Source organism: Nelumbo lutea, chromosome 1, assembly GCF_056320005.1.
Source record: "Nelumbo lutea isolate HS-2025 chromosome 1, American lotus-T2T, whole genome shotgun sequence".
Lineage (NCBI taxonomy): Eukaryota > Viridiplantae > Streptophyta > Magnoliopsida > Proteales > Nelumbonaceae > Nelumbo > Nelumbo lutea.
In genome coordinates this window covers 56,641,985-56,667,085 of record NC_142684.1, presented here as the reverse complement: position 1 = coordinate 56,667,085, position 25,101 = coordinate 56,641,985, and the positions used below count along the sequence as shown (strand labels likewise).

General features: G+C 38.5%; 2 protein-coding genes across 2 annotated transcripts in view; both read left to right on the top strand.

The window, feature by feature from the left end:
- Window positions 1–17,962, top strand: part of LOC148874675 (reverse transcriptase-like protein) — a 53,821-nt gene extending 35,859 nt beyond the window's left edge. The window contains exons 9-12 of the mRNA XM_088964866.1: window positions 725–780; window positions 2,357–2,485; window positions 13,911–14,094; window positions 17,623–17,962. Of these exons, the coding sequence (XP_088820992.1) occupies window positions 725–780; window positions 2,357–2,485; window positions 13,911–14,094; window positions 17,623–17,727 (474 nt within the window). The 3' untranslated portion in view covers window positions 17,728–17,962. The remainder of the gene's footprint in view (window positions 1–724; window positions 781–2,356; window positions 2,486–13,910; window positions 14,095–17,622) is intronic.
- Window positions 17,963–21,627: 3,665 nt separating this feature from the next.
- Window positions 21,628–23,505, top strand: LOC148874674 (Pentatricopeptide repeat (PPR) superfamily protein). The gene has a single exon (XM_088967897.1). The coding sequence runs from the start codon at window positions 21,662–21,664 to the stop codon at window positions 23,324–23,326; it is 1,665 nt and encodes a 554-aa protein (XP_088824023.1). The 5' UTR covers window positions 21,628–21,661; the 3' UTR covers window positions 23,327–23,505.
- Window positions 23,506–25,101: the final 1,596 nt, after the last annotated feature.

Genomic DNA, 25,101 nt, shown 5'->3' with positions numbered 1-25,101 from the left:
AACTTGTGATCACATTTGAAGATGCTGCATTGTGATTATAAAGTTGCATTAAATATAGCTCGCATTCTTGTCAACATGATAGAACAAAGCATATAGAAGCTATGATAACTGGGTACCTGTAAACGAGTGCTGTGTCATCTTGGATACTTTAACTTTTAGTGTAAGTTTCAAATCTAATACTGTTTCCAGTCATGTCTTTTCTGTATCAAGGTAACTTAGTATAAAAGCTAATCAGCATTTTAGCTAGTGAGGGTTGTTTTTGGAGAAATTTGTTACCATTTGCCAAATAAAAAATGCAGTTGTCTAAAGCTCTCACTAAGGGAGTAGTTAATCCTAAGTTGGAATGTAATCTTGGCAAGTTGGGCATGATAAATATATATGCTTAGCTTGAATGGGAGTATTTGATACTTATTTCTGTCCACTAGGGGTATTTATGTTGTTCTGCTTTAGTTATAAACTATCATTTTCAAGGCATTTAGGCATTGCCTAGGTGACAAGGTGGCATTGGTTGGGTGCATCTTTGTTAAATCTTGCGGTTTTGCGTGTTTTTTGTAGCATGGTTGGGGTAGAGCCCCAGACCCCTGACCAAGCCCCTTGAGGAAAGCCCAAACAAATAAATATTTTATTTCATATTTTATTTCAATATTTTATTTCAATATTTTATTTCATATTGGCTTTACTTTTTATCTGGACCATTTCCTAATCAATGCTTTTACATTTTCAGATTTTTCCAAGTGATGTATTCATAAGCGAGATTGTTGATGCTGCAAAATCTTTTTGGTATGTTTATGTTGGAATTATTTGCAAATTTAACTCTCAGATTGAAAGTTTGAGAATTCTGATTCTGTAGAATTTAAATTGTGAACATGTTATTCATTGAAGCATACTAACTATATTTCTGTTATTGATAGAAAAACTTAAATGTAAGTTTCATCCTTCTTCTCTTGCTTCTGGAAAAATTGTGGGTTAAATGTTCTTTTTCTTATTTATATTTTATATTTTATATTTTTGAGCTTCTAGTGATATATTTGGATTTTTTTGGCATAATTGCCCCTTTTTGTTTTGGGTGTAGGGGGTGGTCCAAGGTTCAAAGTATCGATACATATCGGGCCGTATCAACCAATACGTATCGTATCAGGAGCTTCCAGATACGCCCCTATAGAGGGTGTATCAGGGTTACGACCGGTTTAGGGGGTGGACGGACCTTAAACCGGCCCCTCTGAACCAAATTTGAAAAAAACTAAAAAAATGAAAAAAAGCTATCGATACTGCCCAATACGCCTCTACCGGCGTATCGGGCATATTGATATTTTGAACCTTGGGGTGGTCTACTATAAGGTGTCTCTTATGCTGGAAGCCTGCTAAATGCTTCTTTGATATTAATACAATTCTAATTTTGTTGGTAAACTAAATGTTGGAATTTTATGCCTTTTATTTGTGGCCTAGCGGATATTTTTATTGTTTATTCATTTTATGTATTTAATATTTTTTTGTTTATGTAAATTTGTTATTATTTCATTAGGTTACTGGGTTGGCTTTTGAAGATGGTGTGTCCTGCATGAATGTTGAATGAGGAATTACATGGAATTTGTACATTGACTTGTTTTATACACTATTCACATTCGTAGTTTCATACTCATTCATGGCATATGACTAAGACATATGTGTTGGACTGATTTATTTGGTTGGTGGAAACTAATATAATCAGTATTATGGCTTGGTGTTACTCCAGAATATTTCACACCAATTTAAGTGCACATGGTATTAGTTTGTTCCAAATATGTATAGTATGTATGAGGGGGTTGTGCATATGATGACAAGTGGTGCTGATCAGTTGTACGTTATGTGTGAATTCTTGCTGTGCATTTATTGAGAGATTGCTTGCTGACGAATCACAAGAATTTATATAGGTTGTATTTCATGTTAAGAGTTCCGAGAGTTGCATGTTCATCATGCATGTGCCCCTTAGACATGTCCAAGTTTTTGTGATGTTGAAGCTTAAAATCATGTGCCAAAACTTTCTTTGAGGGAAGATTGAAAAATGGTTGCAAACTTGCATTGTATCTCTCTTGATGCAATTTGTGCTAAATTTTTTGATTACTTATGTTTGAATTTGATATTTTTATTTCTATTTATTAAGCCAATGGAAGCCATATGCATATGAATTGAAACACAAACAGTTATGAATTCATATGTGGATAGAAGGTTAGAAAAACACACATAATCTTGGGAAATGTGATATGCTGCACTTTGATCAACTAAAGACTTATCACTTGGATGGAACAATCACCAACAACATATAATTGATTGGGTTTCCTTTAATCTCAATATGATGTAACCCTTGTACTTCTTCCAGGGAGTTCTTTCCATCATTTTCAACTCCAAAGTTAAGATCTTCCTTGGAGTGGTTTGTAAGAAAAGTGCAGGATAGAATTCTTTTATGCACTCTAAGGCAGTCACTAGTGAAGGTTGCAAACAAATCAAGGTTTGATTTTTATGTTTTACAAGTATTCTATTTTGTTCCAAGTTCCTATCCCTCTTTTTTTTTTTTTTTTTTTTAAATCATGAAATCACTGGATGAGTATAATGGCAGCCCAGTGCATGAGGCTCCCGCAATGTGGGGTCTGGGTGGGATAGATGTACACAGCCTTATCCCTGCATATACACAGTGAGGCTGTTTCCAAGATTTGAACCCTGGATGAGTAATATTGCTTTTTTTAGTTTTAATTCTCAACTTCTTATGTTTATTCTTAAATGGGGTAGATTTAATTTATTGAAGAGAACTTTTTGATTGATTTCTTTTGATCCAAATAACCTAATCCATTACATTGCAATTTCTAAAAGCCCATGCCACAAGAACACTATCTATTATCCCCAAACGCTTATTATTTCGAAAGAAAGAAACCAAATGATTATTATTTTTGCAAGGCAAATTAAATATTTATTCAAAAGTTTAAGTATAGTGATGAACAAATGCACTAAATCCTCCAACAAAACTTTACAATTTACCTCCCTTTATATCCCAAAGTAGCAGCAAAGCAGTTACAAACAAATTCCTTTCTCTTAAAAGATGAGAAGTATTTTAGAGCAAGAGGACAATCCATAAGAAGATTACTCTAACCACATAATTGCAAAAGGATCTTTGTCTTCTAGATGGACAACTATACAACAATAGAAGGCCATTACACATCGTTGGTTCCAGCCATCTGGGGTCTTGGGAGGGGTGGACTAAATATACACCTAAACTTTGACATGTTTTTACATAAAATGGCCATTCTCATTCTTGAACTCATATTTAAAAACTTAACAGGCCATAGGCAATGCTAACTGAATTGGTAAGGTCTCTGGGTGGATGGAGTGGAGACTTGGGACGAAATCCCACTATTGTCGCTAGGGTTGGGGGGGGTTATGGATAGGGGGACGAGCTGGCCCCTATTATGTAACCCCATGAAGAAAAAAAAAGAAAGCCCAAGGTTTTACCATTGCAACAAATAGTGGTTCCAAGGTTCAAAATTTCAATATCATATAGTAGAAAACCTTATGTGCTGATTCCGGCCAAGCTTCTTGTGAAGGAAGAGTAAAAAGTTGGGGATTTCAGCAAGAGACAGAGAAAAGGGAAGAAAAGAGAAGAAGGTCGACTAGGATAGATTGACTTAACCCTAGCCGCCAGCCCCTCATTCTATTTATAATTAACTTAAGTATGAGATATTACAAAGATGCCCTTAGTAGGGCGTCAACTCAACCTAAGTAATTACAACTCTTTAAAAAATAAAAACTAATGGGCCCAAGGCCCAACAACATCTTAATTTAAAAGGAAATAAACTAAACACAAGTCGGCCCACTCAACACATATGACTCAAAGCAGAAAAAAGACAAATGGCCAAATCTTAGATGCCATAACATGACTCTATCAATTGATTCTGATGAAATTGACTCCAAAGCTACTCCATTAGGTGGCTCAAGACTTTTATCAGGTGTTTTAAACAAGTATATTCCGTTTGCCTCATGGCCACTTCCAATCGTCCTCTAAGATTTCCGGTCTTGAAGAACACAATGAGTAAGGAATAAGGTTACACTACAATTCATTGATTTAGTCAAGTTACTAATAGATAAAAGCAATGTTTTTGAATCGTCGTTGACCCAGACGGTCGGACCATTCGGCCTGGAAACCGTCCAAGCAACCGGTTTCGTTTAACCCCTAACCCATTCTTGGGTCAAGTAAAAAACTATTAACTTCGTCAGAAAATTGCTGACTTGAGCGGTCGAACTGTCGACTCATTTGACCCGGCCAGCGGTTTGCAATATAAAGTTGCAGAGAGGAGAACTAAGATCTGAGATCCAGTCTGAGACACGAACTCAGATCTGGGATCCGAGAAGAAGAAGACGACTACAAGTGTTTTAGAGAAATCGATCTCAGATATGAGATCTGAGATTCGAGAACTCAGATCTGAGATCCAAGAACTCAGATCTCAGATCTACATCTGTTGTCACCGTCTCGCCGTCGCCGTCGTCGGTGAGCATCGAATCATCCTCCTCTTCCTTCTTCCCTCCTCTCCTTCCTGCTTCTTTCTTTTTTTTTCTTTCTTAGCCGACAATAGGTCTCCTGGCTTTCTCAGCCAACATCTCTTCTTTCTTATATGAGGCTTGCATATTAGGGCAAATCTCATATAAACATTTGCCCTAATATGAAATACACCTGCAATAATTCAGATAATATAAAAAAGTAAGAGGAAAGGAAGAAGAAGAGAGGTTTCAGTAGTAGTTTGGGAAAGGAGAAGAGAAGGGAAGAGAGAAGAGAAGAGTTCGATACTCTCTCTAGCCCCCCCAAGATGTGTTTTATTCTCTTAATTCCAAACTGAATACAATTCCTTGGATTCCCTTAATGGGGCAGCCAACACTAAAGAAATAATTAAAAGAAAACATAGGAGGTCCATAACTAAAGGAACATAGCTTAAAAGAAATAAATCACTAAGGCCTATTCGGCCCATTCTCACTACACTCCCCCTTAAGCTGAGCATAGATGCCAATCATGCCCAGCTTGCTTACATAATGCTAAAGTTTTTCTTTTGGAACTCCCTTAGAAAATCTGCTAGTTGTTCTTTTGACGCAATTAAAGGAAGCCACACCCCTCCTAAAGCCACTCTCTCCCATATAAAGTGTCTGTCTACCTTGCTTAGTTCTATCATGCTGAACCGGGTTGTGAGCAATCTTAATAGCAACTTGGTTATCACAATACAACATTAGTGGCTTATCACATGAAACACCCATCTCATCAAGGAAAGATCTAAGCCATAACAACTCAGAAATCCCATGGGCCATAGCTCTATACTCTAGCTCATCTGAAGACCTAGCAACCACTAACTACCTTTTACTTCTCCAGGAAACAATATTTCCGACTGTCAATAGCCTGATGTGGATTTTTTATCAACCACATTACCTACCCAATCAGCATTTGTATATGCTTCTACCTTCATGTGGCCATGTTTAGCAAATAATATACCCTTTTTGTAGCAACCATGTGTCTCTAGGAGCATGCATGAACTGGTTGATGACACTCACAACGTATGAAATGTTTGGATGAGTCATACATAGATAAAGAAGATTCCCCATTAGTCTTTGAAATACTCCCCCATCAGTTAAAAGCTCTCCATCATTAGCTAAGAGTTTATGATTCACATCAATAGGGGTGGAGGCAGGTTTAGCACAAAATTTTCCAGTCTCAGTAAGATCCAGCACATACTTCCTCTAAGAAATAAAAATACCTTCTTTGGACCTAGCAACCTCAATGCTAAGAAAAATACCTTCTTGAGTCTTTAATCTCAAGTTCAGAATTGAGGAACTTTTTGAGAGCATCAACTTTTTTTGTATCACTGCTAGTAACCACAATATCATCCACACAAACAATAAGAAATGTAATAAGAGTATTTCTCCTCTTAACAAAGAGGACATGATTTTATTGAGTCTGAGTGTAGCCAAATTGAACAAGAGCAGCCCTGAACTTGTCAAACCAAGCATGTGGAGATTGTTTCAGGCCATAAAGTGACTTCTTTCATCTACACACCTTACCTTGCATCTCTTTACCATACATACCAGGAGGAAGGGATGTATATGCCTCTTCAATGAGATTACCATTCAAGAATGCATTCTTAACATCAAATTAATAAAGATGTCAATCACATCTCGTTACTAAGGAAAAAATACTCTCACAAAAGTCATTTTAGCAACTAGAGAGAGTCTCAATGTAATTTATTCCATATACTTGGGTATATCCCTTAGCAACAAGATGAGCCTTATATCTCTCGATTGGCCCATCTACATGATACTTGATAGTGAAAACCCACTTGCACCCAACAAGTTCATTCCCAGTTGGCAAGTCAACAATGTCCTAGGTATTATTTTTATGAAGTGCTTCCGTTTCAGTCCTCATAGCATTCCTCCACTCTGGTTTGGCTAAGGCTTCTGACACTGACCTTGGGATGGGTTAAGAGGAAATAGAGGCTAGAAAGGAATAGTAGGATGTGGACAAACTTTGGGAAAGATGCTTGGAAATGCAATGAGCTGTATATTTTCTCTTACCTTTTCTTAAAGCAATGGGTAGGTCAAGGTCTGGAAACAAAGATGCTGGTGGTGGAGATGTCGGATATGTCATCTCTTTAGTAATTGGAAGCACTTGAGACTCAACTGGTGGTGTGGGATCAACCTGTGTTTGCCTTGGCCTTTGCCTCTAGTACTACCTCTTTAAAATAGGATAAGTGGTAAGAATTGGAGAACTAGTAGGAGTAGGAATTAAAGACTTAAAGGAGAGGATCCCTCCACGGGAATGGGGGTAACCGTGGAGGGCTCGACACAAGACTCAATTGGAGTTGGCAATGGAAGGGATGGAGAAAACAATTCAAGAGATCTCTCCTCAGAAGGATGACTATAAAAATGGATCGACTCTACAAAGATGGCACCCATGGAAACGAACCAGATGCCCCTAATAAGATCAAAACAACAATACGCTTTCTATGTGAAGGCATAACCAAGGAAGATACACTTTTGAGCATTGGGTTTAAATTTATGTCTCTTGGAACTAGGAATGTGGACATAGCCAGTGCAACCAAAAACCCATAGAGGAATGGGGAAAATCTCAACACCAGGAAAGAGGACTCCAAAAGGAGACTTTAACCCCAAGACTCGAGAAGGTATACGATTAATAAGATAGGTATCTGTTAAAACCGCATCACCCCAAAACTTCACAGGAACATGGGCAGATTACGTTGATGGACACATTTTGTTGTTGGTCATATTGTGACTTCCACAATATGTTTGCTTTTCCTCTCCACTACTCCATTTTGTTGTTGAGTACGGGCACAAGAAATCTGATGGACAAGCCCAAATATCTCAAGATAGGAGATAAGGTCTTTCACAAAATATTCCTTAGCATTGTCTAGTCAGAATACTTTGATGCGGGTATCAAAATGAGTGAGTATATATTCATGGAACTGTTGCACAAGCTTAGGCACTTCAGCATGAGAGCGCATAGGTAAATTCAGGTATGTCATGAAAAGTCATCAATAAACATGATGAAATATCTATAACCACCCATACAAGATAAATGTAAGGCCCCCACACATAAAAGTGAACAACATTAAAAGGAATAGTCGATCTTTTATTACTTGGAAGTATAAGTGTGTTTACATTGCTTTGAGAACTCACAAGACTCATAATGTAGACTCGACAAACTTATTCTTTTAAATAACTCTTTAAACAATTGACTCATTGAAGAAAAAGACAAATGACCCAAACGACTACGACATAAGATAATGCGACTAATGGACTCTAAAATAAACGCAATTCTCTGAGGTTGTACTTGGCTCTGCTCAGGCATGTCTAACAAATAGATCCCATTTGCCTCATGGCCACTCCCAATCACCTTCTAAGATTTTATATCCTAAAAAACAGAATATGAAGGGAAAAAGGTCACACTGCAATTCAGGGATTTAGTTAAATTATTAACTAAAATCTAATTGGTATTAAGTTTTACGTGGAGAACAAATGATACGGTAAGGGCATGTGAGGTCTTAATGTCTCCCTTTCTTGTGATAGGGGCAAGGGAGACATTAGCGAGGGATATCTTGTCTTGGCTAGAAAGGAGTTGGTAAGAGGCGAATAAATGTGAAACATTGGTCATATGGTCAGAGGCACCGTAATCAATTATCCAAGGGATTTTATGACTACTTAAGACAGAAGCTTGATTTGTAGTGCCGCAAATACCTGAGTGTGCATATGTAAAGGAAGGAACGATCTCTGATGATGCTGTAGCAATGGGCTCCAAATGACTGATTATTTGACCATGCTTCTCATTCTCAATCCTAGCCACATTTGCATTTTCACCTTTTCCATTCTCAAACCTTTTCCCACAATTTTCTTTCTTGAGTCTGGTAGGAACGAGCTCTGGATTCTGAAGGGATAGGAAATCCATCATATGGACGCCCAAGATTGTGGAATAAAGGGGCGAATTTCAAAAATTTTTCTTTCCCTTCAACTGGGAATTGAATTCCCTATTTAGAAAATCATATTTTCAAGGATCATTCTTGAACCATAATCTGAACCAGATCTGAACCAAAAGGAGGAGAGAGATAATACCTGATACAGAGAAATAATCTCTCAATGGAGGTGTTCACGTTCAAGGTAGATACCAAAATCTGCTCCCACTGAAGATGGCGCAGTGCAAGGTGGAGCAGAATCAGCATTGTCCTTCGTAAGAACCTGATTATTCTCAAGAATCACCTGGACGACTTGTGAATACAACTCCTACCAATCTTTTCTCCAAAAGATTGGAATCAAGATCCAATCTTGATTTCTCCCAAGGAATGGAGATCGAACTGCTATAGGCGGCGGCTGCAGGAAGGAGGCGACTAAAGAGAATTTGCAGGGTGCAGAATTCTCTCTTTTGTGATCTCAGTTCTGAAGACAAGACTGCTGGTTGTCTGTTGTGTTGTTGTGTCTAAAGGCTGTCGCCCCCTCTTCCTTTCATAGACTTAAAGGGATCAACTCCGAATCCCATTAGGAGTTGCTAACCCAAATCATATCTGGATTAGAAGTCCCTTTAAGATAAGGGATAATCCTTATCTTATCTGTAGATTAGATCAGCCAGCTCCTAATCTAATTAGGAAGTTTCCAAATCTAAATCTCATTTAGATCTTGGACTCTCTGAGTGGATAGGGTGTGGGCTCAATCCTATCAGCTGATCTTATCTCAGAATTCGCCCCTTAAGTGACTAATCAGATTAGCCCAGTTCGAAATGGGCTTAGGGCCCATTTAGGGTTATGTATTCATTAAGCCTTCCAAACTACTGCCCAGTTGGGCTTCCTTGTATGGCGTGGGACCCAAACATTGATCTACACATCAACCACATGGGTTCAGCCCAGCCTTTGTTACAAGGCCTGGCCGTTTACACTGTTATGGACAGTGCACCCCCTGAAACCCATCAGATGGGCTCTATGGGCCCAACATTTACCCTAAGTGGTCCCTGGGCCAAGCCACCTTGTAACACCCAAGGACTGTGGGCAGATGCAAGATTAGCCCATCAGGTATTATCCTCAATGGTCTTACACTTAACCTCTCAGTCCATAATGATCATACACTGGCCGACAAGAGAGGACCTCTCCCTCGGCTGCAAGGAACAGTGTTGCACTCTCTCAAGTATGGATCCCGGGAATTAAAACCTTTTGCAAATCATTTTGAAACCATAATTTATATACTTTTATATCTCATATAAAATATATTTTGCAAGACAAATCTCAACGATTGAAATTGGCAGCCGACAGTCTTGGTTTCCATCGGTGAGAGTGCATCCCCGATCATTACCTTTGTCTGATAAAGGTACATCAAAGACACGTTTTGACCCCCGTTAAGGATCTCACTGATTGGTACATCAAAGACAGCCCAATCCGACACCTAGTGCAGTATCATAATCGAGTCTAGGGGTCGGGTGTAACTTTCCAGTTTTTCCCATCAATCTCCAAGGTCCAGGGCAATACTGTAAATCTGGTCCAGTTCAAAGATTCAATTAATCCCACACTGTGTGTGCCTAGGGTCTCACCCTGGTAGCTGAGACAAGCCACCCCAACCGACTTGGTGGCACCACAGTGTCAGCCTTGTCAGGATAGGTCTCCCCAGACCGATCCACTGGCTGTGAACATTCTAAACTAACACGAGTCTCATTAAGTGTTCAGTTTAAGGGTATTACACAGAAATATACCAAGGGAACATGAATCAAATATGCACTTTTATTCATTTACAATAAACTCATAAAGTACATCATTTTGATTGAAGCTAAGGGCATACAAAACTGTATAACAGATTCAGTTTCCAATAGGTGTCTTTAGTGTGTTTAGGCTTCTTGCACAAATAACATTTTTTTTCCAGTGTTGACCTTCGGCTTCATCCCAACATTGGCGTAGTGATTAACCTGTGGCTGTACAGACTGAACTTGTTTTTTGCACTCCTCACTACTCACCATAGCATAAGCCTGAGACAAAGTCACCTCATCCTTTGCCAAAACATTCTGCCTCACAATATCATACTTCGGGTTGAGTCTGGTGAGGAACTCAAAGACCCGGTTTCTCTTCACAAATTTCTTATGTGTTTTTTCATACTTTTACAACCCCAAACAACACTCTCCATTAGATCAATTTCCTGCCAAAGCGATTTCAGCATGGAGAAGTAGATGGCTAAGGGCTTTCCTCCTTGTCTTAGATTATTCACATCATTATTCAATTTGTTGGCCCTAGCAACATTAAGTTTTTGGGAATAAGTCTCTATGACACTATCCCACACTTGTTTTGCAATTTCCATCCACAGGTAGTGTTGACTAATGCGTGGTTGCATAGATTCACTAACCAACCCACTATTGTGTAGTTTTCTTGCATTCACCTTCATAGGTAGGGTCATCCTCTACTGGTTTCTTCTTGCTCCTAGTAATGTAACCCCATTTCCCTTAACTACACACATGGATCTTAATGGACTGAGACCAGGTTAAATAATTGGTCCCATTCAACTTCAGTGGTCATTGCCCCAAAAATATTCTTTATTGACACCCCATGTCCAAACCCTGAATTTGTGGGATATTTGGTTTCTCCTTCAGTTTGCTTCATTGAGTGAATATATGCAAACGAAAATCAAAATTGGGCTCTACTAGGCTAGATTTGCTATTCCAATCAAAGAACAACCCTTTAACCTCCTAAAAAGCAAGGTTACAGGACCCCACAGGATTGGAGGAGGGAAACTTCAACCACTTCTAGCCTCCTACCAGAAGTTCCAGAACTCTATCCAATCCAAACCACCATGAAAAGAAATCAAAAGGCTTCCCTGATGATCCCCAAGAACCAACTTCGAAATGCCACTACGACCTGTAATAAAGTTTCTCCAATTATCTAGGGTTTTGGGAAAAATCTCAAAGAACCTGCCTTGGGCTTCAACTAAGGATGAAAATCTCCATAGAAGCTTTCCAAAAACCTTCCTAATTGGGCTACCTCTATTGATTGATCAACCGACCAGTTCTCTATAGACATTGTGTATGGGCAAAGAAGGGAGAAAGATGTTGAAGGTGAAAACCTGCTCTGATACCAAGTTTTGAAATGCACTTGCAATAATTTAGAAAATATAAAAAAGGAAGAAGAAGAGAGGTTTCAACAGTAGTTTGGAAGAAGAAGAGAAGGGAAGAGAGAAGAGAAGATGTCTTTTATTCTCTTAATTCCAAACTGAGTACAATTCCCTGGATGCCCTTAATGGGGCAGTCAGTACTAAAGGAATAATTAAAAGAAAACAAAAGAGGCCCATAACTAAAAGAACATGATTTAAAAAACATAATTTAAAAGAAATAATCACTAAGGCCCATTCGGCCCATTCTCACTATAGAATCCTTTCTAGGAGAAGATTGGGATGAAGTTTCCAATAGTGTCCTTAGTATGTGTCGGTTTCTTGTAGTATTCACATATCACCTCTTTGTTCTCATTTGATCCCTTTGGCTTTAATCCAACATGTGCAAAATGCTTTGAACATGGTCCCTATAACTGTATTTGTGCCTACTCTTCATTGCTTACCATAGGACATGCTTGAGAAAGGGTTACTCCATCTTTGGCCAGAAAATTTCATCTTGTAATGTCAAACATAGAATATGCTTGAGCATGGGTTACTTCATCTTTGGCTAGAATATTTTGTCTTGTAATGTCAAACTCAGGGCGTGTCCTGTAAGAAACTCAAATACCTTGTTTTTTTCCATTAGTTTCCTGAATGTCCATCAATCTCTTGCCACAGTGACTTCAACATAGAGTCGTAAACAACTACACTCTTCTCCCCTTGTCTCAGATTGTTCACATCATTCTTCAACTTATTGGCTCTTACAACATTCAACTTCTGAGAAATTGTTTCTGTGACACTAGCCCAAATCTCTTTGGCCGAAGTCATCTAGAGGTAATGCTGACTTATGTGAGGTTGCATAGAGTTGACTAACCACCTAATCACTATGCAGTTCTCCTGCATCCATTTTACATATGTAGGGTTAGTTTTTGCCAGTTTGTCCTTACTAGCCGTGAGATACCCTAGTTTACCTCTTTACAAACATAAATCCTTGTATGTTGTGTCTAGGCCAAGTAATTTGTTCCATCTAGTTTAATTGTAGCTAGTTAGTCAAAATGGAATCTATTGGACCAACCCTGGACACCGGAACTTGCTTCATCTCAATTCCAGATTACTCTATTGACCAAACGAATTTCCAAAAACAAGGTTTTCAATTTTTATAGTCCTAGCTGAGGTCAGTCTACCTGAAAGTCCCAAACCTAGGGTTTCACTATACCTGGCTTCCGAGGAGAAAGAGAGAAGAATCAACTGCTCCTACCAGAGCTTCCCAGACTTCTTCCAACCGCAACCGCCCACTTCTAGAGATCAAAATGAACCTCCAGTGCCTTGAGTGCCACACCCAAATTGTTTGTTTAAATTGTAACTGGAAACTCTCTAGTCGGATAGGGTTTTGGGCAAAAATCAGCAGCCTCACTTTCTTGGCAATCTAGAGCTAGATTCTGACTCTCCAAGTCCTCTACCAACTAGGCATAAAAGTTCTTTGAACAATCTGCAACTTAACTCCTCCAGTCTCCATACAATCTTCTAATTGAATGGTGTATGGGAAAAAGAAAGAAAACAAAAAGAAGGAAAGAAGCCTTGATCTGATACCACTATGTGATTCAGTCCAATAAAAAATTGTAAAATAATCTCAGATTATAGCAAAGAAGAAAAAGAAGAAGACAGCAAGAAAGAAGAGGTAGAAGATGGAGAAGAGAGTTTGATGGTCTCCTCTTCTACCTCTCTTAACTTTTATTAATCTCACTAAAACTGAGCAAATTACAAGTCTGCCCTTAAGTGGGCAGCCAGCTCATGAACATACTTAAAAAGCATAAAAAAGATTAACAGGCCCATAAAGAAAAGCCCATTATCAAACAAAACAACTGAGAAGCACTAATAACAAGACAATAATGTTATTTTACTCTCTTTTAGAGAGTTAAGCCTTTTTAACTCTCTATGGATTGTTGTACCTATTTATTATAATTCTAATGAAATTCTGTTATTGATAAAAAATGACAATAATGGGCTGGGGCCCATTCGGCCCAGTCTCTCTACACTCTGGATTATTTTCTATTTCTTTTAGCAAAAATAAATAAATAAAAGAAGAAAATGTTAGTTAAAATGGTTAGAAACTGCTGTATTTGCATGCAAACCAATGTATTCTCTATTAATGGAAGACATATCCTCTTTTCCTAGTCCCATTAGTACTTCTGATCCATCAATGCTTTCTTTTCAGTATATTGTACTTTTGTACTTTTGTTGCATTTTCAGTATTCTTAAACATGATAGATCTTCTACAAATGCAGACACTCTTTTAAATATTCAGACCGTGATGAGACTATAACAGCTCATATGGTTGGGGGAATTGATGCTTTCATCAAGGTATCTCAAGGCTGGCCAGTAACAAATTCTGCTTTAAAGCTGATGTCTCTCAAGAGCTCAGAAAATCATTTGAAGGAAATTTCGTTACGCTTTCTTTTTGAGGTTGAGGTGAGTTCTGTTGGTCTCTAAATATAAAATACATGTTGGATTTGGTCCTAATTTCAGATGCATATGAAAGTTATTGGGAGTGTTTCACAGTATTATCAAAGGCTACTAGAATATAATCTATATGGGGGCATTCTTGTAATTTCAGCTTTCATTATGTGTGTTCTAGTCAGTGTTTAAGAAACTGGACCGGACCAGCCAACCGGACCAGTTAAATCGTGACTTGGGGCCTTGACTGGTTTGGTCACACCCCAATAACTGTGTTTGCTAAAAACCTGGTGAAAATTGGTGAATTGATCCCAATTTAATGAAATCGCCCGGGCCATTAAATAATTGAAATTTTAAAACATGTTTGACAAGATTTGAACCCACGACCTCTTATTTTCATATACTGCTTAATTACCACTAGTCTATCTCTTTACTTGTGTTATTTAATGATTCTTTATTGTATATATTACTTTATTGCACACGTATTTTAAAGAAAATGTAAATTAAGGAACATGAACCCTGGTCATTTGCTTTAAAAATTTAGGAATTTGCCATCCATCCACCATATCTAATTATATTAAAAATTGTAAAATGTATTATATATAGTATTTACATGACCTGTAGTATATATACATATATGCCACATCATCATGGTTTGACCTCTGGTTTGACCTTGGTTAAAACTCTGACCTATGAACCTCTCCCTAATCCAGTTCTATGCCTGGTCCGGTTCTCTCAACATTGGTTCTAATGAAATGACTAGATCAAGGCATGGATCTCACATTCTTCTCTAGTTCTTTCTTATTTCTCCCTTCTCTTCTTGTTTTTCATCTCTTTCAACCTTAGAACCTTCATAACTTGGTATCAGAATTGCAAATTGGCAACTAAGTTCACTTCTCACTTGCTTTTTCTCTTTGAACTTTAAGACTGATTGCAGTGTACTGTTGATTGGAACTGATCAGCACCCTTGAAGACTTCAATAGGTCCTGATATGGCATGGTGATGGTACTTGGGATTTGGACTGAATTGAACACCAAGGGTATTTTTGTCATTTTTTTCAATTTTCTGTGGGGTCCAATGATAGGGTTTAATTTGTCTAGTTAGTTTGTTTATGTTTAAAATTTCAGAGTCATTGCATAAGTTGGATTATAGTTATTGAGTCTTCTTTGAATTGAAATAGGATGACAGCTTAGTTTGAGTCCTAGTAGGATTATTGAGTCTAACAGTTTGACTCCTAAGACCATTATTAGTTTAACAGTTTGACTCCTAGGATTATTATGAGTTTAGAGTGTATAAATATGTATGGACGTTTTACACAAAGTCAATGCATCATATTGAGTTTTCTTCAGCTTATGCTAGCAATGGTGAGTGATTCCCATGCCCTAGAGTGATTCCAGGTATTTTCTCTCATCTTTCTCTCCCTATTTTCTCTCTTATTCCTTTAAGAAGCCATTACAGCCATTAACAACCATAAGACTCTGATCAGGAAGACCATTCAACATTCTCTGAGGACTAGAACTGAGCTGGTCCTACATCAGTTCGGTATTAGAGCCAAGGTTATAGGCTGTTATCATCATTGCTACACGTAGTGGCAAGAAGTACAAGGGTCGATTGACTAATACACAAAGAGATTCATTGATTTCTACCCTTTGCAAGAGAGTTGAAACCCTCGAAATCAATGATTTCGAGTTCTTTATGAAAGGTACCATGCTTTTAACTCGCCAGGGTCGAGTTCTTTCAAGCCAGGGAGAGATGATAGGAATCGATCAGCACCCTTGCAGACGTATTCTAGAAAGAAGGCCTTACAACAGGTCCTAATATGGCATAGTGATTGTACTTGGGATTTGGACTGAATTGAACACCAAAGGTATTTTTGTCATTTTTGCAATTTTCTGTGGGGTCCAATGATAAGGTTTAACTTTTCTAGTTATAGTTTGTTTATGTTTAAAATTTCAGTCATTGCATAAGTAGGATTAGAGTTATTAAGTCTTCTTTGAGTTGAAATAGGATATGGCAGCATAGTTTGAGTCTACAAGGATTACTAGGTCTAACAGTTTGACTCCTAAGACTATTATGAGTCTAACAGTTTGACTCCTAGGATTATTATGGGTTTAGAGTGTATAAATACGTATGGACGTTTTACACAAAGGCAATGAATCATATTGAGTTTTCTTTAGATTGTGCTAGCTATGGTGAGTGATTCCCATGCCCTAGAGTGATTCTAGGCACCCTGTGAGTGATTCTAGGTATCTTCTCTCTTCTTTCTCTCCCTATTTTCTCTCTTATTCCTTTAAGAAGCCATTGCATCCATTAACGACCATAAAACTCTGATCAAGAAGACCATTTAACATTCTCTAAGGACTAGAACTGTGCTGGTCCTACATCAATAGTCGACATAACTATGCTGTTCAAGTAAATGTGATGTCATCTGGTTCTTTGTTTTCTTGTTTCTCCTCTCTTTCTTCTGTTTCTTAACTATCTAAATTCACACTTGTTTTGATGCATACCTTTTGCAGTCCAGTCTGTTCATCTAATAGGGTACCTTTTTGGTTTGCGATGTTTAAAGTGCCATTGTCCATATCATCTATCAACTGTATAACATATTACCTATTAATTTGGTTTCTCAAAACATAGTTGAACCATGATACTTCAATTTGTATTCAAATGTGAGAGAGTTATCTTTCCTTTTGTTATGTGGCAACAAAATGTTGGATAGAAATTAGGGCTGTACATGGGTCGGTTCGGTTTGGTTATACATAGTTTTTTTCAACCAAACCGACTATGTCGGGTTGACTACTAAATCAACCAAAATCGACCCAGAGAAATAAAAAACCAACTTGCAATAAAAACTACCGATCAGTCGGTTTGTTCGGTTTCAACCGAAACCTCGTCTGGAAGCCATCAAGCACTTAGTCTAACTTGATGCTGTCGCTTGCAAGGCTCAGATTAGACCTGAGAGCTAGGCCTAAGGCTCAGATTAGACTTCTTACTACTGTCCTATTAGCATTAAAAATCCAGACTTGTCGTACTATATCTGAGAGCTAGGCCAAAGACTCAGGTTTGACTTCACACTTCCACCTTCTTGCTTTTTTTGCAAAGATTAAACCAGAACATGCAAGCATCATTCATATGGCTGGTTCGGGTCGGTTTATAAAGTTATAATGCGCAACCGAACCAATCAGTCAGGTTATGCATATTTCTAAACCGAAACCAACCAAATTAAGTTAAAAACCGGCCACATCGGGTCGAGTTGGGTCGATCTGGTCAGTTTTCGACATTCTGTGAACAGCCCTAATAGAAACTTACTACAGAGATAGAAATTTAGATCTTGTAACCAGGTTTGTTTTTATGTAGTTCCACTTGTCATGTTAGAGGTCCTTTTTTTGTAGTTACGAGAAGCGGTCCCAACCATATAGACAGTGTAGACTGGAAATGATTTGCACATAGTTGCTTCTTTTAGACTTGAGAAAACCCGTTATTTTATTTACATGCTGTTAATCTGTTTATTAGTAACCATGTTCTTTTTTTCTTTTTAAAAATTAGGAACTGGTGAACTCCTTGAATGTACAAATACGGCAGAATCTTTCAAGTTTTGTGGACAACATTGAAGAGATAATTGCTCAACGATTGCGTTCAGAACCTGAGTAAATATTTGTACACATTCTGTTACCAACTTATATTATGACATATAATAAGCAAGTCAAATTTTCCCCCTTTGATCTCCTTCTGCAAAAATGAAAAAAAAAATGTTTACAGAAAATACTAGGTAGCTTTGGCATTCTCAATGAGAATGTCTTTCATGTAATTCTTTGTAAACCGAAAGTATGTGAGAGCTTAAATGCCCTTTTGTCATTATACATGATTATTGATCCCTCCTGTAGAACCTTTTATCTTTTTCCTTATGGCCTGTCAGAACTACAACCCTAAAATGTCAGATGCAGAACAATAAGTTTCTTCTTTCTAGTGTGTGTTTGGAAAGATTTTGTGAATAAGATAGAATTTCATGGAGGTTTATGGTCCTGAGGTACTCCATAAATCTGTATTAGAATGAAGGCATTGATTGATGATGAGAACCACTTGTCAAGAAGATATTACCAATTAGATTACTGTAAAATTCGGTTGGAGGTCAAGTTTCTATTATTTGATAAAAGATAAATTCGGTTGAAGGAGGCCAGACTGTTATCTGATTAAACTCTTCAGAAACTGTCTTGGTTGAAATATGTAGGGGATAGTTTCCAATGGGAAATGTTTTTCTTACTGCTCGAGCACTAGGTGGTGTGAACCTCCTCAAGTGGAGGAATAAGAGTTCTCCTTTCTTTACCTTTTTTTTTTTTTCCTGTCTTTTCCTTTTCTATTCCTTCTTTCTTTTCTTCCTTTCTTCCATTTTACATGAGGTGTGCATGAGGTGCATGGGTTTATTAGAGGCATACATCTCATGCAAAAAGGTGTTTGAGTAAAAAACCCCAGATCCATGCCTTTTTCATATTTCAGAATTCAGACTCATTTTAAGAGGCCACATGACCATTCCTAGACAAAAATGCAAAAGATTCATGGAAGGTTGATTAAATAGTTGCAAATTATAGGGGGTGTTTTAATAAATATGCCAGGTATTTTAAAAAAAATGGCCCTAAAATTTCAACTAGAGGTTGAAAAACAGGGTCAGATGGTCAATGATTACAGGATTTCAACAATGAAGGCATAGAAAACAAAATATAAATACATCGCCTATCAAGCTTTGACCTCCATAACTTCGGGAGGACATAAACCGAGTGTGGTGTAATGTGAGGCCAGCATTAGGGGTGGCAACGAGCTGAGCTTTTCACGAGCTGCTCGAACTCGATTTGGTTCGGTTTTAATCAAGTTTGAGCTCGAGTTTGAGTCCAATTCAGTAGCTCGATTATTAAATGAGCCGAGCTGAGCCTGCTAGAGTTTGGCTCGTGAGTCTCGTGAGCTGGTTCGAATATATAATAAAAATATTATAATTATTAATTATTATAATTCTTAATTTTTAAATATAAAATATTTTTTTATATATGATTTTTATTTTTATAATAAAATACTTATAAAATATATAATAAAATATTTTTATAAAATATAAAACGAGCTGAGACAAGCCGAGCTCGAGCTTATGAACTTTTGACTCGAGTCGAACTCGAGCCTTGTAGAATAGTCTCGTGCCGAGCTCAAGCCTGGTACTATTCGGCTCGGCTTGGCTTGAATCCATCCCTAGCCAACACGACATGTTTTTGTCGCTACCAGCATTGTAGCAGGCTGTGTTAGGCAGGCTATTGTGCCTAGCGGGCTGTGCCTGCATGGCACAAATTCCCCCAAAAGGGAGGCCTGGCCTGGTCCATGGCCGAGGCCCTACAGGACATGGGCCGGGTTGAGTTTGAGCCTAGTTGGGCAGGGTTGTGAGCCAGCATGGTTTTTTTTTTTTTTTTTTTAATTTTGGATAAACATTGAAAAAAATAATGAAAAGTACAAATAAAAATTTATAATAAAATTGAAACAAGACAAGAACAAATTGAAAAATCTTAAATTTTTATTTCATGTGAATAATCAATTATACAATAAAATGATTAAATGAAATTGAAAAAAAAATACAATGAAATTCGAAAAATACCATAGTAAAATTGAAAAAAAATACAAATAACATATAAAGTTACAAGAGGTATAATGTGGGCTGGGCGGGCGGTGTCGGGCCCATTGGTCATGGGCTGGCATGGTCCATTTTACACTTCTAAAGATCACTTCGGATTCAATCACATCGGGTTTACATATTAAATTGTGCCATCCACCCAAAAAAAAAAAAAAAAAAAAAGATTAAACCAAAGACTGGCATTATCACTCAGCGACTAGATACGATGGTCGATGGTTGAGAGCCAAAGCAATCAAATGATGAGAATGGACATGTTTTTAAAATCTTGACGAGGAACTTATGTTTCTTATTTGACAAAACTGCGTAGGCAATTTTGTAAATTTACTTCAAAATTAATTCCAATAGTAAGGGGTAAAGTGCTGATATCCAAAGGTTTATGGGGTCTTTTCGAAAAAGCAAAGAAAAGGAGTAATCACCTGAAACAGGGTAGCAGCCTGTGATTTAACTAAAACAAAAACGGCCAAAATCATGACCCTCCTTTGCCACAAGACCTCAAGGGGTCGGGTTCAGAATGGTTTTCGGTTTAACACACCCGATCCGGTCCCATTCATCCAAACCTGACCTGGAATAAAATTGCAAACCGGACTGTGAAACGGTGCCATAATTCTTGTACGGTCTAGCTTCAACCATGCATCTGATTTCAAAATAGCTATATCCATTTGACATCCTACATTTATATTTATCTGGGTCAGTCTCTGGTTGAGGCAACCACGTCGAACCTGACCTATTGACATCCCTGATGACCAGTTTTGGAACGGAAAGGCTTCTCCACTTGGGACTAGGGCTGTCCATGGGCCGGGCCTGATTTGGAACAGTCTGTACCAGTCCCAAATCGATTATTTAATCGGGACAAAACATAAACCTAGAAATAGCCGGTTAAAAGTTGAAATAATCGGATCCGAGTATCTGACCCAATAGATCTCATTATACTTAACATATAATTTTGTTATATGAATAGCAATAAAAAAGTTGATTTTAATGATATTATCTTAATAAAGAGATTGATAAAATTTAAATTATTTACATATTAAAAAGTCAAGTATTTTATATCAAATTTATCCTTTTAGACATACAATCTTAATGAAGAACTTTTAATTAAGATTATACTATCAATTTTTTGTCATGTTTGGATGGTTGATAAAGATAATCAGATAACCTTTGAAGAGTATTTGTGTCTTTTTCAAATACCATTTGACAATTGGATAACAGTTAATTAATAGCATGTATTGGATTGCCATACTTTTAGAGTTCGAATATTGAATTATTGCATTTTAAAGTTCAGGACCAAAGTGACATTAGACCCAAATTACAGGTACTAATCCAAAATTTTCCCTAATATTTTTTATCGAGTTGGGTTCACACCCGGACCCCACATAGTTGCCCCCCAAAAACGTCCCACACATTCTATGCGCGCCGTGTGTCCTCAGGCACGTGCACTAAGATGACTCATGCGGACTCCATTTGACGTCCGTTTGCAAACACTTCCGTTATTTCCCTCTCGCCCAAAAAGGTCCTGCCTCTTTTGAAAAGCAGGACTCCCTTTGAGCTCAGATTCAACAAGAAATAGGCTCCGACTCCGGGAGGTTTCAGATTTGAGAGTGTTAAAAGATGAATGAGAAAAAACATAAAAAAAAAAAAAAAAAGAAAATGAGTTACAGAATACTTACCTCGTACCGGCGGAATGGGAGAAGAATACCCAGAGGAAGGGATTAAATCCTTTTTGCAAACGGACGTCAAATTGAGGTCCGCACGAGTCATCTTAGTGCGCGTGCCTGAGGACACGCGGCACGCAAAGAATGTATGAGACGCTTTTGGGGGGCAACCATGTGGGGGGCAGATGCGAACCCTATCGGGTCTAATTCGATTGCATGTCCTTAGCGGGTCGATTCCGGTTCCCAGATCCCGACCCATTGATAAGCTTAAATGTTTGATCACCAGTCTCGCTTCCCTCCGATAGCGAGCAGAGCAGACTCCATGGCTAGTTTCATCAAACCAAAACTTCGTCTGAGTCTGACACTCTCAACACAGTCTCTCTCCCGACTTAGCTTCGCACACTACTACTGTACCTCTTCTTCTTCGGCCACAGAATGCAATCTTCGAGGAGACGAAGATGAGAGCGAAAACCCTAACACCATCAAGCTTTCACCTACTGAAACTCTCCTAGCAGATAAGCTTTCTGCCCTAATCAAGGAACACCACCGCAAAAATCCTAACCCTGACCCTATTCCTGTCCCACGAAACCCTACTTTTACCTTCTCCGAGCTCACCCCTTCCTTTTCCAGAATCCCCTCCATTGATTTCGTTTCCCCTGCCATCGTAGCTCATGTCATCGAGAAATGCGGCGGTGTACGCCATGGCATACCCTTCCTTCAAATCCTATCTTTCTTCAACTGGGCCACCAATAGACCTGAATTCCAACACTCCTCCGAACCATATAACGAGATGATTGATCTCGCTGGAAAGGTCCGGCAGTTCGATCTCGCTTGGCACCTGATTGATGCCATGAAGTCCCGAAATGTCGAAATTCCTATTGAAACCTTCTCCATCCTTGTCCGGAGATATGTACGTGCTGGCTTGGCTGCTGAGGCCGTTCACGCATTTAATCGGATGGCTGATTATGGGTGCAAGCCTGATCGAATTGCGTTCTCTGTAGTCATCAGTATTCTCTGTAAGAAAAGAAGGGCATCTGAAGCTCAGTCCTTTTTTGACAGCTTGAAGCATAAATTTGATCCTGACGTTGTCATATATACGAGCTTGGTCCATGGTTGGTGTCGGGCAGGCAACATTTCGGAAGCTGAGAGAGTGTTTCGAGAGATGAAGGAGGCTGGAATCCAGCCCAATGTGTACACTTACAGCATTGTGATTGATGCGTTGTGTCGATGTGGGCAAATCACTCGAGCCCACGATGTTTTCGCAGAAATGCTTGATAAGGGATGCGAACCCAACTCCATTACTTTCAACAACTTGATGCGAATTCATGTCAAGGCGGGGCGGACTGAGAAGGTCCTGCAGGTGTATAACCAGATGAAGAGACTCTCTTGTCCACCTGATACCATCACCTACAACTTCCTCATTGAGAGTCACTGTCGGGATGAGAATCTTGAGGAAGCTGTTAAGGTGCTCAACCAGATGGTGAAGAAGGGGTGTAGCCCCAATGCATCCACATTCAATCCAATCTTCAGGTGCATTTTCAAGCTGAAGGATGTGAATGCAGCTCACAGGATGTATGCTAGGATGAAGGAGTTGAATTGCAAGCCCAATACGGTGACTTACAATGTCTTGATGCGAATGTTTGCAGACTCAAAATCCAGAGACATGGTTATTAAGTTGAAGAAAGAAATGGATGAAAATGAGGTTGAACCTAACGTGAATACTTACAGGATATTGATCTCATTGTTTTGTGGGATTGGGCATTGGAACCAAGCTTACAAATTCTTTAGGGAGATGATTGAGGAGAAGTGCTTGAAGCCGTCCCTTCCAGTCTACGAGATGGTGCTGCAGCAATTAAGGCAGGCAGGACAAATAAAGAAGCATGAAGAACTAGTAGAGAAGATGGTAGATAGGGGATTTGTTACTCGCCCACTGTAGTGAAAAGAATACTTGCTATGTTTCAGAAGAAGGAACCGCTCCGGTTCCATTTTTACCGGTATGTTGTCAAATTACAGAGATTTTTTGCTGTCATATTACTTAGGTATGATGAATTTTCAATATGTATTCTCATAAGATATGATTCACTTGTTCTTATTGGAGCCCCAAATTTAGAATTAGCTGCTCCGGTTTTTTTTTTTTTTTTTGATTAAATTGCAATCAGATTGTGGCTATATTACAACTCTTAGCCTGATGAAGACCGGGATATCAATTATTTCCTCGTGTGGTATAATGCACATGTCCTTGGAGCTCTTTGGTAGTCCACAAAAGATTGTGGCTAGCATGGGGGTGGATAAGATCCATAACCGAAAGTTGTATTCTTGCCATGCATTTTCTGTGCTCTAATATGATCATTAGAGTTTGATCAAACAAAATATGATCATTAGAGTTATCACTTTTAAACCTGAGTATGAGAGTCCTAATATCCATCAGAATGGGAGAAATGATTAAGTAAGAGGCTTCTCGAAGGTCTCTTAAATCATTTAGTACTGGGCTTGCCTCTGTTTCAATTTCATGGTTATCCAGCCCAAAGGGCTACTTCCTCAGTTCCTCATGTACTCCTATTCTCATTGCTGGAGTTTCAGGTCCGTTAATGGAGTCATACTTTTTTTAATCATCTAAATATATCAGTTTTTTTTTTTTTTTTAATATGACAAAACACATTCAACTTTTCTATCCATGACAGAAATGCATTTAACCATTTTATATTGATTGCATTGCATTTCTGTTGATTATCCATAAAAAAAAGCTATTAACCAAATAACCACTTAATAAGATGAAAAGAAGACGAGGAAGAATAACAAATGAACAAATATAGACTATTTCAGTAGTCTAGATTGGCCAGGGAAAAGAGAGGAGAGGCAGAAAATTCAGGCCTTTTGTTGGTTTATGATTAACAGAATTTCATATGGGGTAAATATCCTGGTGAAGGAAATTTGGAGTAAGCAGATCCCTCCTAAAATTCAGGCCTTTTGTTGGGAAGTCTTCCTTGGAAAGGTCAACAGCTGTTATGTGCTGTAGAAAAGAAGGCCAAATAAGTGCCTTTCCCCTCACTTGTGCATCCTCTGTAAATGCAGTGGTGAAACTGTTTCCCATTCTTTTCATTCTGTCCTTTTGTGCTTTGTATTTGGGAGCATCTTTGTTCTCTTTTTGGTTGCAGTGGCCTCATCCACAGGAGGTGGCGGGCCTCTTTGATCCAAACTTCATGAGGCAGCCAAAACAAAGAGGAAGGTTGCTATGGATAACAGCAAGGGCCTCTATGGTATGGACTATTTGGCGAGAAAGAAATGGTAGGATCTTCAATGAAAAAAGGTCAGAGGTGGACATCATAGAAACAATAAAGTTAAAAGCTACTCACTGGGTGAAAACTTTGGAAGACATTCTGAGAACTTGGAGGGAAGTGGCCTTATCAGCTCAAGAAAAAAAAAACATCTTTATGGATTGGAGACCCCCAGCAACCAACTTTGTGAAGCTTAATTTTGATGGAGGTTTCATTGCTAAACCAGGATGTGTCTGGGTTAGCAGGTGTCTTCAGACACTCAAGAGGAAAGGTGATAGCTTTGTATTATTCATAAAAAAAAAGGTGATAGCTTTGTATTCAGGGCTTCTAGAAAATGGTGATGCACCGACAAGAGAACTATTTGGACTTCTACATGGACTAAAATTTGCCAAGCGCTTTGGATTCCTTAATTTGGAAGTGGAAGGGGACTCTCAGG

Bases quoted from the DNA above. Each gene is read 5' to 3' on its own strand.
- LOC148874674 (XM_088967897.1), top strand. From the start codon at position 21,662: ATGTTTGATCACCAGTCTCGCTTCCCTCCGATAGCGAGCAGAGCAGAC.